Below are 18,972 nucleotides of genomic sequence, written 5' to 3'. Positions count from 1 at the left end.
CTGATATTTTTTCATGTTATCCATGCTGTCTAGTGATGGTGCAAAAGACTAATGTCCCCCCATGCCCCCCATGGGAGGGTGCAATGTTTGAATCTTATTAATGGCTTAATGGCTCTTAAGGTATCTCGTGTCTAGATCCCCCCAGCCCAAATGATCTTTTTTTTAATATAAGTGCCCTTAAGAAACAGAGTATCCCATGTGTCTCGAGGCCTCTTCCCTCCTGCCATTACAGTATGACTGTAAGAGTTATCCCTTGTGTCAATGTTTCCCCTCACCCCTAAGAGAAATTAAGGCACAATGGTAACAAGAGTTAGCCCTGATGGCTAGTATTCCCCTCTCCAACCTGTATCTTAAGTGCCGTTAAGGCATGATGATAGGTTTTAGTCCTGATGGCTGGTATTCCTCTCTCCCACCCACATCTTAAGTGCCATTAAGGCATGATGGTAGGTGTTAGTCCTGATGGCTGGTATTCCCCTCTCCCACCACATCTTAAGTGTTTTTAGGTCATGATGGTAGGTGTTAGTCCTGATGGCTGGTATTCCTCTCTCCCACCACATTTTAAGTGATGTTATGTCATGATGGTAGGTGTTAGCCTAAAGGCTGGTATTCTTCTCTCCCACATACATCTTAAGTGCTGTTAAGTCATGATGGTAGGTGTTAGTCCTGATGGCTGGTATTCCTCTCTTCCACCCACATCGTAAGTGCTGTTAAGTCATGATGGTGGGTGTTAGCCCTGAAGGCTGGTATTCCCCTCTTCCACCCACATCGTAAGTGCTGTTAAGGCATGATAAGAGTTAGCCCCTGGTGTCTAGTATTCCCTCCAACAAATGTCTTGTTTAACTGCTGTTAAGACATGTCAAAAGGAGTTATCCCTGGTGGTTGGTCCTCCTTCTAACCCAGTGTTGGAGGATTGCTTGTTAGTCCAGGTGAATATGGAGTCATGACAGCTTCCAACCCACCAACCGTATCACCTATCTAAACCCCCCAATGTGACCCACAACTCTACCTGTCCAATATAGTTCCTGGCACTTACTTCTGCTGTGATGAGTGAACATGAATGGCCATGGGCAGCCATGTTTATTTAGCTGAGCAATTTTCTAAATCACTTGGCTGCAAAAATGCCTTCCTCCAGGTAGTTCTGGAGGACAATACATGGTTAATTTGCATATGCCTCTGCCCTGGAGTGCCTCATTTGTATTTAGTTTGGCCATGGACATAACCCACCACAGTGCTGCACTTCTTCATATTGCAGCACTATGGTAGGACTGTCTCTGAATCAGAAATGGTTAACGTGAGGTGTGCACCTTATGTACACCTTCACTATAGCCTTTCTGACTTAGATAAGGAAGTAAATTGTAATTTCATATGGTATTGCTTCTCTGCATTATGCCTAAGATTGGCTTCAGTCTCTTTTTGACCATGAACACATTAAAATAAAGATTAGAAAATGAAATAAAATGTTAAGTGACATCTTCATGAGTTATTTCTTTCCGTTTTTAATAAAAAAAGAAAACCTTCAAAGTATCTGAAGATAAAACAGAAATAAATATGAACGGTCACAAAAGCAGAATGAAGACAATAAGAGCCATAGAATCCACTACAAATAAAAGGTTCTTTGCCAACACTGCAAGTAAAAGAGTGCCAGGATGCTCCACAGTCACTTCACATTATTGCAAACAACTTTAGCTGCATTTAGACAGCCCCAGAATGGGTAGATGTTTAAGTGTGGAGCCTGTAAATGTTGCACCCATATCTTAGAAACTAATATGTGTAGAATCAATAACACCATGGTAAGAATTCCAGGTAGCTGTAGTTGTCTTACCAAGCGAGTAGTCTGTTGTGCTATTTGTTCAAACTGTCCATGTTTTTACGTTGGAAAAAACAAACATAAGCTTAAGAACAGGATCAGTGAACACATGACAAACATTAGGGCTTGCAGTGAATTCAATGCCCTTGCAAACACATCAGAGATTTTAGCAACCATCAATTTAAATGTATTGTTTTGGATGTACAATAAAATATGATAGGGGGGCTGCATGGCCTTATTTGTTAGAGAAGGCTGAACTATGATTAGATGCATTACATTGGCCAGGTTTGAATGATAGCATATCTATTAGCTGTTTATTGAAAAATCAAAGCACTTAACAGATAAATATCCGGTGTTTTATATTTTATGGTTATGCATTGATTCCCATTTTTACATTACATTAGAGTAATGGTTTTAAAGCTCATATACAATTTGGTTGGGCTATATTGGATATATTTAAAAATTTTTTAGACATATTTTTATATATTTTATTTTTTATATATTTCTATCCTACAATTTTATTCTATATGCGTAGGACTTCATTTTGGGATGTATATGTCTGTGGTTATAGGAGCTCATTTATGTTTATAGGGTGCATTGACTCTTTTTCTTTTAACAGAATCTTTTATTTATGTATTAAAACTGAAGAGGAAGTGACATCATGTTATGAGGTGGATAAATGAAGACATTTTTGTGTAATGTTTGTATCTGATGAAGTTCCTGTGAGCATTATTTGGGACGAAAGCGCTTATATCTGTTTGCAATAAAGTGAAGTGACTGGCACTCTTTTACTTACAGTGTTGGCAAAGAACCTTTTATTTGTAATGGATTCTACAGCTCTTATTGTCTTCATTCTGCTTTTGTGACCGTTCATATTTATTTGTGGTTTAATTCTCTTATAAAACAGAAATAGTTCAATTAACAAGAGACAGAAATATACATATTCAGTCACTGCTATAAACTGAAAAATTAAAGAATAATATAATTGGACTTGGTGGTATTATTACAGTAGACCTGAAGCAACTTAAAACCTTGTTGATACAAAACCTGCAAGGACTTTTATCACTGGACTGAAAAAATGCATTTGTGGTACCTATAAAACAATAAACAGAAATACAAATGTTCCTTAAAGCATACAGACCTTCAATCCCACTAAGGTATTTCTTCTCATGTAAAAGAAAAGTATTCATTAAAATTGAGAGAGGAAATCCTCCAAACATCCATTTGCTATATAGCAATATGCATCTAAAAAGATAGTTCCGTAACATCTAGTACACACTTGATAATTTTATTAATTGAGTGGATCTGATTTGCAAATAGATGATGTATACTTAGATTATACAAAGGCATCAAATTGCATAGATCCTAGAATATTAGTTAATGTATTGATTGATTTCAAAGAAATGAATATTTTGGTAAGGTGAATATGAAATTAGCATCACTATAGAACTCTGAGCATTAAAATGTACAGCTACTTAGGTCCTATTGTGAGATGAATGTTGGCATTCCCAGGGCTCACTTTTGGGGAATTTTTTTTTTGATCAGATTGCACTTTGGGATGAATAAGTTCTTCAATTATCTTATGCACAAATATATACAAATGATACAAAGGTTATGAGGATTAAGGCAACATAAAATGTGCTGCATTATTACAGAGTTAAATATAAGGTACAGCATGGTCTAAAACAATTACATTAAAATAAATTAGAAGCCTTATCTTTTGAATGAGTTCACTTTAATGCTATGCACAAAAGATAATGCTAGAAAAGAAAGTATCCAAATTTACATATTTAAAAGTGAGAACTGAATAACAAATTATACTTACTTGATTTCCAGAAAAGCAATGAAAGTGTTGGTTGCCTCATAAGATTCATTAAATCCATAAAAATGCAACTATGAATCTGTCTTCCTCACGTGTTGTACCCAAGGTTCCATCTTGTCCCCAGTGGCAAGTAATTGGGATGTATCTATCATAGTGACCTATAAGATATTGTATACTAAATGTGAAACCCATCTTCAATAAACTCATGGTTAGCTTTGATTTGCTGTGTAACACAAATCTTGATTTCACTATGAATACTTGGCTTAATGAGAAGTTTGGACCCCAGTTTATGCCTGCAATTCCAGTAGGAGTCTCTTTTTAATTCAACGTCTTTGATTATATAAGAGTGGATCGATGTTTGTTTTAACAGAGATTGTAAGTTGGAATACCAACTCATTTGAACGTGTTTTGGTTGCATGAATAAACAGTATGTTTCCTTTCATCTTTTTAATACCTGGCCATGTGTGGACATTCCTATAGAAATTCACAGCTTTCTTTTGATTTACTTCTGTGCCACCAGAATCTTCTGGGTGATTTCAGCATATGGCACAAAGACAGTCGGTGGCTGTTATGAAGAAATTCATGGGATTCAGATCTGTTTACGTTATTACCTCTGATTAATGTAAGTTAGGGCATACTCTTGCCTTGATATTCCTTCTAGGATCGTAAGTTTGTAATCTACAATATAGTATGTGTTATTTGACCTTATGTAAAATATGTTGCTATTTTGTCTCTTCCATGTATTAACTGTTTATAATAAGCAGAATTTTTTTCTTTCTTCCTTTCTTGTGAAATTGAAATAAAAATTTAATTTGAAAAAAAAAAAGATATTCCTTCTGGGTGAGAAGGACTTTGACATTAATGTTGGAGCCAGTGACATGGATTGACCACTTCCTAGTCCAATTTTTTTCTGGAGTTAACTCATTTAATTTCTCTGATCTTGAGCTGAATGACTACCATAACCCTTCTAAAGTTACTCTTCAATCATTTACATCTGCATTCCTTCAGCATTTCTCTGGTGATAACAGTGACAGTCTGGATACTTGGTGAATGACAATAGCAGGTCTGTTTCTTCTACTTTAGAGTGGCTAGTCCTATGTTGTTTATGTCATGTATTGCTGAAGGTATGTGAGCCCTGGCTTGGTTTTGAGATGTGCTTCTTGTGGCTAGAAAAAGAAAGGTTAGAGTATCAGTAGAGTTATGAGGATCTTTGGAGTGAAAATTTTGATTTGATGAGAATTATGTCCTGTACTAGACTGAGACTATAAGGAGGCTGATTACTTGTTCAGAAAAATCTTAGTAGAGGCTAACCAATCACTTATACTTTTCTGTGTGGTGGGCCTCATTAGAAAAGGGACACTTTTATCACAGCAATGTAAGAAGGTTGTTTTTTTTCAGTAACAAATTTGCCACATTTCCTTCAAACTATTTCATGGGTACCATTCTAGTCTTTTCAATGACTAGTTCTTCTTCTTAGCATCATAGGAATTAGAAGGCAATTAATTTATGAGAACATTTATTCCTTGACAAAACCCACCATCATGGTATGTCTCCTACTTCCAATAGGGTGCAGGATAAATTTGTGTTTGACCATCCAAGCATCAAGGTTGTTCTTGAATGATGTAAGAGTACCAGTTTGTTTAATGTATAAGGGCAGTTTATTCCAGAAAAGAGGTAAACTTTGGGTCCCATCAGCAGGTTTTGTTTATATTTTGGTGGAATTGTAAGTCCTTTGATACAGTCTTTGTGATGCTTTTGGTCTCATAGAGATATAAGAGAATCAGTCCCTAAGGGAGTGCAAAGCAGGATACAGATTATCTCTTGTGTCTGTAAGAGACAAAGTAAAGAGAGGACTTTAATACTGCCTTGGTATATTCATAAATTACACTCTCCAAAAAGGCATTTCCTAACATAAACGTGGCAAATCCCTTGAACTAGCCAACTATAGAGCTATCCATCTAAAATTTGTTTATCAACTACCTAACAGAGAACAAGTTACTTTCTGAAACACAGCATGGATTTAGGCCAGGCAATAGCACAGAAGCAGCATTACTAGCTTTCATAAACTGACAAATCAAACTGAAATGGTTGCATCTATTTTAAACCTGTCTAAAACAATTGATACAGTTTGACATCCAGAAAGCAGGCGTCACAAATGATGCATTCAAATGGTTTAAAAGTTAGCTCAGCTACCAAATATATATACTCTGTGTCTGCTGGGATAGTGAGTTGTCAGCTAGTTCCAGAGAAAGCAACATTAGGGATGCCACAAGGATTAGTAATAGGACTTTTACTCTTTAATATATTTATAAGTAAAACGTACACTGCCTCTCACTCAGCAAATCAATATGCAGATGACTCAACACTAATATGTACTGCCCCTTTAAACAAACAGCTCCAAGATGACCTATTCTGTTACAAAAACTGAAAACTGCCTAAAGCAATCTAAACTACTGCTAAATACAAATAAAACTAAATGAATAGAATTTTTACTTCCAACTTAATGATCAAACTATTGTGATCATTATCAGTAAATAAAAACTAAAATTGAGCTAGTACAAAACACAAAACTATTGTAGTTAATAATAGACCATATAATTCAAAAAAGTAATCATAAACTAGGGGTGCTTTTCCAAGCAAAACATTTCCCTGATTATTATTATATTATTGTTCCTTACATTAACAGAATGCGCACTTAAGGCCATAGTTCAGACCTATTTGCTTCATAGTTTCTTATATGCCTCATCACTTTTCACTTATCCAGTTAGTGAGCTAAACTGGAGCAATTAAAAGAGTTGTGTGAATCTCTCCAAGAATCAAATAACTCTAAACCAAAGTCCTTTTGATACTCCATAAACAGCCTCTTAAAACTAGGTTAATGCTCACAACTCAAAACTAACTGAACTCAACCCTTTCTCAAGCACTCCAACTATGAAATAGCAAATTAATTCAACTCTAATTTTTACCAGCACAGTAGCTGAACTAATACAATATTCAGATTAAATTCATCATTTTTCACCACAGACTTCTTCAAATTCCATATCAACCACAAGTATTGAAAATACCTCAGAAAATCCCAAGAAAGCTAAATCCAACCATTCTAGCCTCTGACAATGTGCCAGTTAAGTGCCTAAGTAGAGTTGTCATTCCTCTCTCTTATGTCACTCCATATAAATCAGTTTTTCTATATCTGATGAAATTGTCCTACTTCCCCACACTATGGAAACAATTCTTTATTCTATCTTGCATAAAAATGATACTTCAACAGAAATGTCAAATTTCTGTCTCATTGCTATTCTTTTACCTTTACTTGCATCAAAAATATGTGAACTGTATGTTGGTAATCAGGTTCTTCAATATCTTCAATCCAACAATCTCCTCTCACACACTAGTTGTGGGTTTCTCCCCAATCATAAGGCCACTGCAGCCCTTCCTCAACACTATTTACCTATAAAATAATTAAGACAAATATGTATCCACAATCTTCCTTGATCTTTCCAAAGCTTTTGGTACTTTCTGCCATCCAAAATTACTACATAGTGTTTACTCACTTGTTTTTTTCACTACTTCACTCACCTGGTTCTACAGCTACTTCAGCAGCCAATAGAAACCAGTCAAATGGCACTATGCCTTTTCTACATAGTTAGCAGTACCTACTGGTATACACTAGGCCTTTTCTACATAGTAAGCAGTACCTACTGGTGTACCTCAAGGTTCCATTCTTGGACCTATATTATTTTACCCTATCATTTAACTTGTGTCTCAGATTACCAGATTGCCCACTTCAACTCACTGTTCAACACTCAAAAAATTTAACTGGCTCAAATTTAAAAAAAATCAGCTACAGAGGTATAAATGGCACATAGAATACTATTTATTTGTCCTGACACATGTCCCTTCCTCATTCCACTCCTATAATGGAACACTCCCACAAGCCCCTTTGCTCAACAGACATAAATCTAGTTAATTTCATAAAATCATACAATACCTTTGATCATCATCTTCTTCTTTCGGCTGTTCCCATTAGGGGTCGCCACAGCGGATCATCTGTTTCCATTTATTCCTGTCCTCTGCGTCTTGCTCTGTCACACCAACCACCTGCATGTCCTCTCTTACCACATCCATAAACCTTATCTTAGGCCTTCCTCTTTTCCTGTTACCTGGTAGCTTCATCCTTAGCATATTTTTCCCAATATACTCAGCATCCCCCCTCAGCACATGTCCAAACCAACGTAATCGTGCCTCTCTGGCTTTGTCTCCAAACCTTCCAACCTGGGCTGACCCTCTAATATACTTATTCCTCATCCTGTCCACCCTCGTCACACCCAGTGCAAATCTTAACAACTTCAACTCTGCCACATCCAGCTCTAACTCCTGCCTTTTTGTCAATGCCACTGTCTCCAACTCATATAACATAGCTGGTCTCACTACCCTCTTGTAGACCTTCCCTTTCACTCTTACAGGTACTCGTCTGTCACAAATCACTTTGATGACTCATATATTTCACCTATGGATCTAAACTGATGAACTCTTTCCCTACTACTCTCCTATCTGCTTCAAAATCAAGCTAAAAGATGGCCTTTTTCATTCCTGCCACTGCTCTTGTTCCAGCTCACCTGAATAAACTAACCACTATTTTTTTTTTTCTTCCACAGCTATTCATATATTATATTCAAGTTTTGTCTCCTTTAACTCACGTTTTTCTCTCTAATCATGCTGTCTGTCCTCAATTTTCCTAGAGTTCTCCAGTCTTACTCTCTCTTCCAACTGCAGCTGTTAAAACCCATAATTGCACCACTTAGTTGTTTTCATTGTTGTAAATTTTATAGTATGTATATTTTATTAACAAATGTTTTATTTTGTGTGTAGTCAAGTTGTGTATTTTGGCTAATTAATTAACTCATCAATTTTGGCGCCCAAGATGCTTTATAAAGATTTGCTTAGAGGTATTCATGGTTCTGATGAAATCTGTCGTTAGCAGATGAAAGCGCTTAACCATTTTTGTTTGTGGATTTATGTGGAGACCTTGTGCTTCGTGTGGAATTGGAGTTATTAAACTGTTGGATTGTCAATCTTTTGAGCAGCGTTTTTCTTGGGTACACAGTCATCTTGCTGCTATTCTAGGTTTGCTTGGATTTTTGTACGGTTCTTGGTCAAATCCCATAATACAAACTGTTCCAACTGTCTTCCTTTTAATAATGCCCCCTTGCCCTCCTGTTTCTTCCTAACTGTAATTGTTCCCCTCTCATTACTACCTCCCTCCATACCACCCCTTTTTACACACAAAGTAGCTTCCACTGCTTTGTAACTAGTCTTCTCTTGAAAAACAATAATTGTATTAATCATAATGTATTACATTTTTTTCTTTTTTAGTATTACAATGTGAAATTTTAAATTTTTGTGAATCTTTTCTCCCTGGGTGTCTGTTCTAAAAAAGTCTTACACAGCCCAATCCAACCACCCTGGTAACCAAGCACAAATAAATACTCAAAAATAAAAAAAACTTTAAAGTTTACAAGTTGCAACATTAAACAAACATATCAGTGTGTGGCACCACACTCTCATAACTGGCTGAAGCTAATGTAAAAGCTTATTCCTATATTATGACTGCCCACAACACCCTCTTTACCCTAGATAGATACCCTGTCACCAGACAGTTATTAAATTGTAACACATCCCTCAGAGAACTGCACTTATTAAGCCAACACACAGTACTCACTCAAAAATCTAATAATCATAATGGTAATGTCTGTGCTTAGTATATTTTGCTAAATCATGGAACTTGATCCCAGCAGATATCAGACATATCCTATCTTATCTAAAATTTAACATATCTTTGAAGGGTTCTATATCAGATTATCAAAGTTTTACTACTTCGAATCACTAAACATTGAACTTTAGTGATCAAAGTAGTAAAACCTCAAAACCTTATAAAAACATTTAAAAAAAAAACAAAAAACAAAAAAAAAAAACAAAACAAAAACAAAAGGGTGTAAGCACCTCCCCTTTAAATATACCAACTCCCAAATTGCACTACAGTGTAGGAAACAGAAATCTTCCATTTCCGCACTGTATTACACTGAAGTGCGATCTCAGAGTTGGTATATTTAAGTAGCAGGGGGTGTGGGGGGTGCAAGGGGGCTTGCCCCCATGCTTACACCCTTTTTTTTTTTAAATGTTTTTATAGGGTTTTGAGGTTTTACTACTTTGATCACTAAAGTTCGATGTTTAGTGATTTGAAGTAGTAAAACTTTGGTAATCTGATATAGACTTTGAAGACGTATCTCTCAAGAAAATGGTTCTGCCCTTGTAACAATGTCAGTAGAAAGTCCACTTTTGTATCCTAAATATAATCTCATCTATAAATTACAAATCATACCTTTCAGTAAGAAGACACCTGCACGTTTACAATCCCTAAATTCCCTCCTCTTGTAGTCAAATCAAGCAAATATAAAATTCTCACACTTCAGTTACAATAAACTCCTGGTAACAGGTCTAGAGCAAATGTAATGGTTCGGCTAAAATGTGCATATGCTTCATTTGTTGTTTGTGTGTTAAAATGACAATGGGAATAGATCATACATATGCTGTAAAAATAATGCACAACGTTCTCTTTGTGTGTGTTGAGTTTTCATGCTGTACATTCTATGTTCTGTAGATGTAGCTGAGCTCCAGAACATCTCCAGGATCAAAAAACTTGTATATCAAGAGGATTTCTCTGTAGACATTTATGCTTTGCCCTCCTTCCACCTTGACTGTATAATTTATTATACCCAGGGCTTTGAGACATCGACCATTTGCTGTTTGTACATTGTGTTACCACCATATTGTGCATGTGGTGCAGATGCTGCATTGGTTTCCTATTTGGTTTTAAATCTTGTTGCAGGTTTAATTTGCCCTTGTATGAGTTTTGCCCCTCTCCACTGAAACCTGGACACAACTCCTTATTACACTCCTCAGATTTAACAGTTAATCTCTTAGCACTTTCATTTTGTCAGCTGTGCAATGCACTGGTATCAACAAAGTTAATCAGTGATTGCTCATAGCTTAAAACACTAGGACCAGGAAAAACCTGCTGCAAATTATTGCCCATAGCTTAAAACACTAGGACCAGGAAAAACCTGCTGCAAATTATTGCCCATAGCTTAAAACACTAGGACCAGGAAAAACCTGCTGCAAATTATTGCCCATAGCTTAAAACACTAGGACCAGGAAAAACCTTCTGCAAACTGGATTGCTTTCTTATTTCTTTAATAGTCTCACTTCTACCATGTCTAAAATGACATCACTCTTTAGAATAGTGGAAATAATTCTGTAAACGCTCTTCATTGTTCGCATGCTACCTTATTTTAATGTTTGCTCACTTAGAAACAGGCAGTACATTTTCAATCGTATTTATTAAGATTTTATTAGGTGTCTATATTTCCAGTCTTAAAAATGTATTTAGACAGTGGGCTAAATGTAGCCTTTGATAGGGCCAACACTTGTTTCTTGATTGTCATATATCTTACTTTTTATTTTAACCAATAAGCCTTGGAACATGCTTTATACATACTGTAAAATAACTTGGAAAGAGGATGGATGTAAAAAATAAGACATTTAATGCAACATTAATGCTCTTACATAATGTTGACTGGCATATTAAGAATATTCAGGCTTATTGTTACCAATACAGTTTATTTTTTAATATAATTATTATATCCAGCTATCTTGCACTTCTGATTTCTAGCAATGTCTCATCCCTCCACAGCCTCTCTTCTCTCACTACTAGAAGAAACCAGGATAAGCTCCTTTGAATATGGCCATATATGGTGATTACAATTTTTTTACATATATATGTTTTCCTCTACACGCACACACACACACACACACACACACACACACACACACACACACACACACACACAAAACAACCATACAGAAGCATCTGTAGAATATCGTCCTCACTGCCATATATGTTGTCTCTAAGTGCCCTTTTACTTCAGCTCGTAGTGAAGTGCTGATGAGTTTTATTATATTATTTTTGTCTCCCATCCCATGTGACAGATCTGAAATAGTTTGTGTTTGTTTAGCCAAAATGTATCACAAATTTTAGAAAATTATGTACCGTGGTCACCACTGAAAATGGAACTTTATTATATATGCTGTAGTGAATTTCCCAGCTAAGAAGTATACATATGTTTACTTTTTTTTAGGACTCATCTCTGCTTCTGCATTCTCCACAAAATGTTACTATAAATGCACGTAACGATACTGAAAATGTGACTGGAAGATTAACAGTAGGTGAGTTTCTTTCTGACATTTAATTTTTACAGCACTGTTTGGCTGCACAATAATCAGCAAGAAAATGCTAAATGCTAAGAATAGAAATTTATGTAATGGTTGAAACCTTGTTGAGCTACTGGGGATATTCAGGTTTGTGTCACAGCTGTACTTACAGTTATACAGATATCAAAGCTAGGTATACATGATATAATTATAAATGCTAATGTCCAGAAGGCATCTCAGAATCACTATGCTTCATTGTCTTTCAGCTTAAAGATGCATGGCCCATCAGAAATGTTTCTGAGGACTACATATGTAAGATAGACAGTACAGTGCCTATGGAGAGAAGGAGACAGATTTATGTAACATAGACAGTACAGTGCCTATGGAGAGAAGTAGACAGATTTATGTAACATAGGCAGTACAGTGCCTATGGAGAGAAGAAGAAAGAGTTATACTACATATCCTGCATGAAAAAAAGATTTTTTTATATTGCTTGTCGTTTCTGTATAGCTATCACTATGGTGCGTGCTACACATGATCTCTGTCCTGTACTATGATGCTACACATGATCTCTGTCCTGTACTATGATGCTACACATGATCTCTGTCCTGTACTATGATGCTACACATGATCTCTGTCCTGTACTATGATGCTACACATGATCTCTGTCCTGTACTATGATGCTACACATGATCTCTGTCCTGTACTATGATGCTACACATGATCTCTGTCCTGTACTATGATGCTACACATGATCTCTGTCCTGTACTATGATGCTACACATGCTTTCTGTCCTCCCCACCTCATGCCACATGTCTTCATGAATACTTTCTTGGACCTATCATCTGCCATCTCCTCAATTATTATGTACCTTTATTAACCACCCATGTCTTGATGTTGATAGTTCTTCCCATCTTCTTCCTCTCTGTCTTGCCACTTCAAGTTGCCCCCAATATACTCATCACTTCTTATTCCTTTTCATTTCCTCAGCTACAAAGTCTTTCTTTGTAAACATCTCCCTGTAATATTTAGATTCTTGTGCTGTATGAGGTGTACATAAGATGACATGCTGTCAATATGGAGACTTTAACTACTGCACCTGCGACACAGTATAGGAAACTGTCCCACCGGCCCTTTTTCACATTCTGGGATTTCATGTAGAAAAGGCACTAATAATTTAAAGAAACACTATCATGTTTTGTAGAGAATACTAGCATGCATTTTAATCTGAGGTAGAAGCATTGCCAATCTTAATTGCAAGTGATTTGCGATCAGTACTCTAATGCATGATCAGAACCTTACAATTTATCTCTTTTGGTTTAGAGACTGAGATTGTGGTAATTTACAAAATTCACTTGTCTCCGAGCTACACGGATCTTGGGGCCAGTATCTTAAAGCAGCATCGAATATGGGGGTACAGGGAAATAAAGTTCCAATTGTCTCTGGATGAGTACACATTGATCACAGTTCTGAATGTTTGCAGCTGATACACTGAGCATTATTCACTGAGTCACATTAAACACTCTACATTTTAATAAAGTACTAAAGCATTATCATTTACTTTACTCATACTGCTTTTACCTGGTGATACCTCAAAAATAAGCTCCATATTTCAAAAGACATTTTAGAATTAGTTTATTCAAATCATAAACTGTCACTATAACAAGCTCTAATTTCGACAGTCCTTTCGTAGGTAGAGCATTTAATATTAGAACATCACATCGGTGGTGCTTGCTAAAGATGAACCTGGGAATATTATTAAAAGCTCACAATTCCTCAACAGTTTCACTAGGTAAGTAAGTCTTGAACGACTTCTTTGCAAAACATCTTGGAAACACTTCTTGCTGCACTTAAGCAAGTGCTTTTTATTCCTACTGACCAGTTTATCATCTGTGATAATAACCATAAATGACATTGACTGATTATGCTTCAAATCAGCTACTGATTGCCAAGACAAACCCTGGTGAATTCTGACATTTTTATCTTGTCAGCAATTTTATTTTTGTGAATGTAGTTTGTTTGCACTTTTAATAAATCCTGAATAGTTATTAAACAAATTTTAAAAGCATTTATAAATGAATTTATTTTTTTTTCATCTCCTGTAATAATAAGCTACTTCAGCTTGTTAGATTATGACACTAAATTTCATTAATTTACTGTTTAATAGGGCACTGTTTGATGCCATGTCAAGCTGACTGCCATTGTACTTGTGAGCCTGTCATTTCACTAAATATCTATGCACTTGAAGATCTACTTACCCAGGGATTTTTAGTTACATGGGCAACTTATTTAGATGTATGGAAAACCTGTAAAAGATTGAATGACATACAATATATACTAAATATTAAACTGAACAGCATACCTGACAGAATGTCATTATTAAAAAAAAAACACCAAACACACTGATATAGTTCATGGACAAATGGATAGAAGGCAACACATTAAGTGACACTTTCAAAATTAAAACTAATACTCTCAAATATTCTCCATTAGGCACCCTAGTCAACCAAAACCTGAGCACCGGCTTTGTCCGAGCCGAATGGAGGACAGCCGCTGTCATCCCTCTACACAAAGGCGGACCGTCCACTGACCCAGGCAATTATAGGTCCATCAGCCTAACTAGCCTGATCTGCAAGGCCATGGAATGCATTGTCGTGGACCTTATAAACAAGAACATTGGCATACCTCCAAAAACTTGATCCCACACAGTTTGGTTTTGTCAAAGGGAGCTCATGCCTGTTAAACTTGTTTGACTTCTTCAGGATAGTCACCAAAGCCATGGATGAGGGCAAAACTGTGCACAATGCCTACTTGACCTAGCCAAAGTCTTTGACACTATTCCCCACTCAGGCATAATAGATAAACTCTCCCAGCTAGGCATCAACCCGTATGTTACCAGATGAGTAGCAAACTGGCTCACTCATAGAACCCACTCAGTCAAAACAGGGGAAGCCACCTTTAGTAGTAGACCTGTAACGAGCAGTGTACCCCAAGGATCAGTTTTGGGGCCTCTACAGTTTGTGATATACTTTTCTGAGGTGCAAGCCAAAACCAGTGATCTGTGGCTGACCAAGTTTGCAGATGACTGCAAGCTGAGCACTGTCATAAATTCCCCTAGTAATATGAACATCCTCCAAGAGGGCCTTACCCAAGCTAATGACTGGTGCCAGAAGTATGGCCTCAAACTGAATGCCAAGAAATGCATCATTAACTCCCTTTATCACATTAATAACAATGTACTAAGCACACAATCAGTCATGAGGGTATTGGGCACCTAGGTTGATAGCAACCTGACTTTTGACCACCACGTTGCCTCTGTTATATGGAAGGCTTTCTACATGGCCCACCTCATAAATAAGGGTATTTCATCCAGGAACAAGGAGGCCATAACATCCCTGTTCTCCTCCCTTATCAGACACATTATCGAGTACAATGCCCCCTTCAGCATGTACCTTGCCAAGCACATGAAACAGCTGGAGAGACCACAGAAGTTCCTGACCAGGAAAATCCAGTGTGTCAAACACCTATCCTATACACATAGGCTAAAAGCCCTGTCCCTCTACTCAGTCTCATACAGACTACTCAGAGGTGACTGTGTCTGGCATACAAGGCCATCTCAGACCACCTTGATGGAGTTGCTGCATATCCGTAAGTCAAACTCCACTCAAGCAACCCACATGCAAAGCCTCAACATGGTCTGTGACATTCATAGAACTTGTTGGCAGGATAGATTTGTGTCTCAAAGACTCCCCCATTTGTGAAATAGACTCCCTCTCCATGTCAAGCACTTCTCTAGCCCTCTTTAAGAGGAACCTGGACGACTGGATGGGAAACAGAAAATACACCCCTGGGATCCCACCTGTGTCCCTGCTGGACAGGGGAAATAGGTGCTGACTTTGTGGGAACATGGGCAAAATTCTTGGCTAGGCTTATAAGGGCCTCCAGGCTAATAGTCTAGTATAATTCTATGAAACTATGAACCTATAAATGTAGACAAAGATAAAAATAAAAGTTCCAGTAGATATTGACTGTGTAACAGTAAAAGGACAAGTATAAACGTCAAAACGCCAAAAACAATAAGTTAGTAAAAACAATTAAAAGGTTGTTTCTTCAAGCGGTATTAAGAGGAATTTAACAAATATCAAGTTCAAAGCTAGGAAAAAGCTTCTGAGAAGTTAGTTAACTAACAGTTTAGATAGTATGAACATTTTCCATAGAGTTTATGAACCATGGCTCGATTGGTGAATTGGAAGTATTGGAATATGTGGTAGATGTTTCAGTGACTCATCATAATTTATACCCCCAAATTATTGTCAAAGTAGGGCCTAGCCATCTAGCAGCTTTTGATACAACAGATACCAAAATCATGCAAGAGAACTCCTTGGACAATAATGATACATCAAAGAAAGATAATACACAAACTAAAAGCATATATTGTTGAAGCAATACAAGAATGCTTAAATCATGGCAAGGACATTCCTAGCTCTGAGATTACTAACTCAGTGAGCTCAGAAAACAATGCAAATGCCTTAGTGAACATAGTCATGAAAAGAAAAAGGAAAGAAAACCACATATTACACTATCCTAAACAGGAAAGGCAAATGGCTACCAAACATTGATAAACAACATAAAATGATGCTGTCTGACAAGAATACTGGTCAGCACTGTAGCAATCAGGAGTCACTCAAAATGAACATAGTAACAGAGTCACTGCTTCTCATTCTTAAATAACAGTGGTGCAAGTTAAGGAAAGAATCTCAATATCCAGTGACTCTAACCTGCCTTACGTAGATAAGACTTCATCAACAGCATACAAAGAAAGTGCAACTATACAATCACTTAGAGCACTTGTCAGGTTCAAATGATTTGTACTATGCCCCATTAACCCACATGAAATAAGGTACTTTAATATATTAACAATGTGTAGGAAGACGATTTGTGAAGATTCCCCCATGTCCCCAGTTCAATGAATGTGTGTATACTAGGTAAAATGTTACAATACACAGATGGAGAGAGAAGGACATGTGAAAGGCTTTCACATTATTACCATTTAGGAAGAACTGAACTGGGGAGGGGCTTTTCTGTCCATACATTTCACTTGAGTGAAAAAAGTAACATCTTAATTAGGAAGTTTAACAGAAAAAAATGTTCACTTTTTTTAGGAACAAAGGACAAAGAAACATAAGGCACAGTATGATAAACAGCAACATTAGGAAACTAAAATTCTTCTATGTTAATGCCTATAATTTTAGCAACAAATAGGAGAATTAAAATGCTAAAGTAGTAAGTGCAATAATCATCAATGTCTTTTCCTGGGAGGCTGCAAGTTAGTTGTAGCACACCAGAATTACCTGTGCTGAAGACATAAACCTTACCTGTGATTCAAATAGGACTGGCTGGAGAGAAAGATATTCATCCCAGAGATCACCCCTTCTCTGGAACAAGCTTCCCATCCATGTGAAACAGAGTTGCTTCCTAATGCAACTCAAGTGTAACTTGGATAATTGAAAGGGGAATAGTAAATTCATCCCTGGTTTGGCACCCATGTCTCTAATGGACACAAACATCCCATAAATGTTTCATGTCCCAGGGTGCTGCTTGTAAATGTTTCATCTCCCAAACCCCTGCTTATACTTATCAAGGGTACCAGACCTTGTTACAGATTTAGGGTGCTTGGCTAGACTTTAAAAGGCTGCAGTGGTCGTCAGCCTAGTACACACTTATGAACCTATACAGGAGTCCTAGTCTTGATGTATTTGAACACACTGCATTTCTTGAAGAACTTGGCAGCATTGTTAACAATAAACCAACTATAGCTCTACATTACTTTAATTATACCAGCAATAATCAGAATAGCAGTTATTTTAAAACTAATTATGTTGGCTATTTTTGGAAATTATAGTCATCACTTTTCACAGTTTGTAAAAGTTTCTACCCATGGTAAAATCTATCAGGGCTGGTACTTGTCAATAAAGACAACATGATTAAACACATTAAAATCATGGAACCATAAAGAACTTCTAACCATAACTCAACTGCTTTTTGACTTGAAGATGTTAAATAAGACAACAGCATACTATAACATTAACAAACTAAATAACGAAGATTTAGTTAAGTGCTTAATGTCCTTTCCTTGGAATACAAAAACTGATTTACATATTCCTTCTTAGTGATGTGAGTTTCTGATCAACACATGCAAAAAACAACTTAATAAAGGAGCTACAGTCAAAAATGAAAATTGATTTATGACAAATACATGGAAGTACAGTAAAAATAAAATGAGCAGTAAATAAAAAAAAAGGAATTTAAAAATTATACAGAAAAAAATAGAAGTTGAAGTTATTGCCAGTTACCAAAATCTCGAGAAAGCTTTGGTTACCAAGAAGAGGAAATATGCTCAGGTATTCAGAAACACATGATCTTGGCCAATCCTAGTCTGGTAGCAGTGCATGTGCAATGCACTCCATTGCTCAATAATATATTCAGCTAGGAAGTGCATGTGACAAGCAATATATTCCGCAATTGGGACCTGCGAGAAGATCATGTAAGACCATGTTGTGGCCATACAGAGGTACTAGCAGCAGAAGTACACTGATTAAGAACAAGCTGCCAGGGCAGTATGTGTGATGCTGTGTGCTCATTTCTAGCATGTGACCTAAGGTTTATGGGCACCCTTAATGTTCACAAGGCTTTTGTGCTGCTCTTTTATTTTAACCTAGCAGGACACGTAGACAAATAATACAGACAAGGCAGCAAAGGGAGGTGCTGCTACACTTAGGGATGAGCAAGAACTTGGAGGGGGCTATGAAACATACAGACATGACTCTCAAATAAATTAAGATAAAACAGGAAAACAAAACATAGGATGGGTGCGGTACATAAAAGTAGCAAGCTATATTGAGCAAAAGCAATTATGACAACAGCAGAGTCTGACTCTGCACCTGTACAAAAGTTATGAATCAAGTACCCTGAAGGGACTTAAACTCTCAACTGTCTCTCCACTTACATTGTGCAAAGCACTCCATTTATAGTCTGCACTATGGAAGCAGTCACACTAAAGGTGTTTGTGAAGCAC

The 18,972-nt window shown here is 36.8% G+C and overlaps 1 protein-coding gene across 1 annotated transcript in view; it reads left to right on the top strand.

Annotated features, from left to right (window-relative positions):
- SGCG (sarcoglycan gamma) overlaps positions 1-18,972 on the top strand; it is a 1,610,081-nt gene that overhangs the window by 573,063 nt on the left and 1,018,046 nt on the right. The window contains exon 4 of the mRNA XM_044070970.1: positions 11,825-11,912. Within this exon, the coding sequence (XP_043926905.1) occupies positions 11,825-11,912 (88 nt within the window). The remainder of the gene's footprint in view (positions 1-11,824; positions 11,913-18,972) is intronic.

This window comes from Protopterus annectens, chromosome 5.part0 (assembly GCF_019279795.1).
Source record: "Protopterus annectens isolate FY-2018-M chromosome 5.part0, PAN1.0, whole genome shotgun sequence".
Taxonomy (NCBI): Eukaryota; Metazoa; Chordata; order Ceratodontiformes; family Protopteridae; genus Protopterus; species Protopterus annectens.
This window is presented reverse-complemented; position numbering and strand designations above follow the sequence as displayed.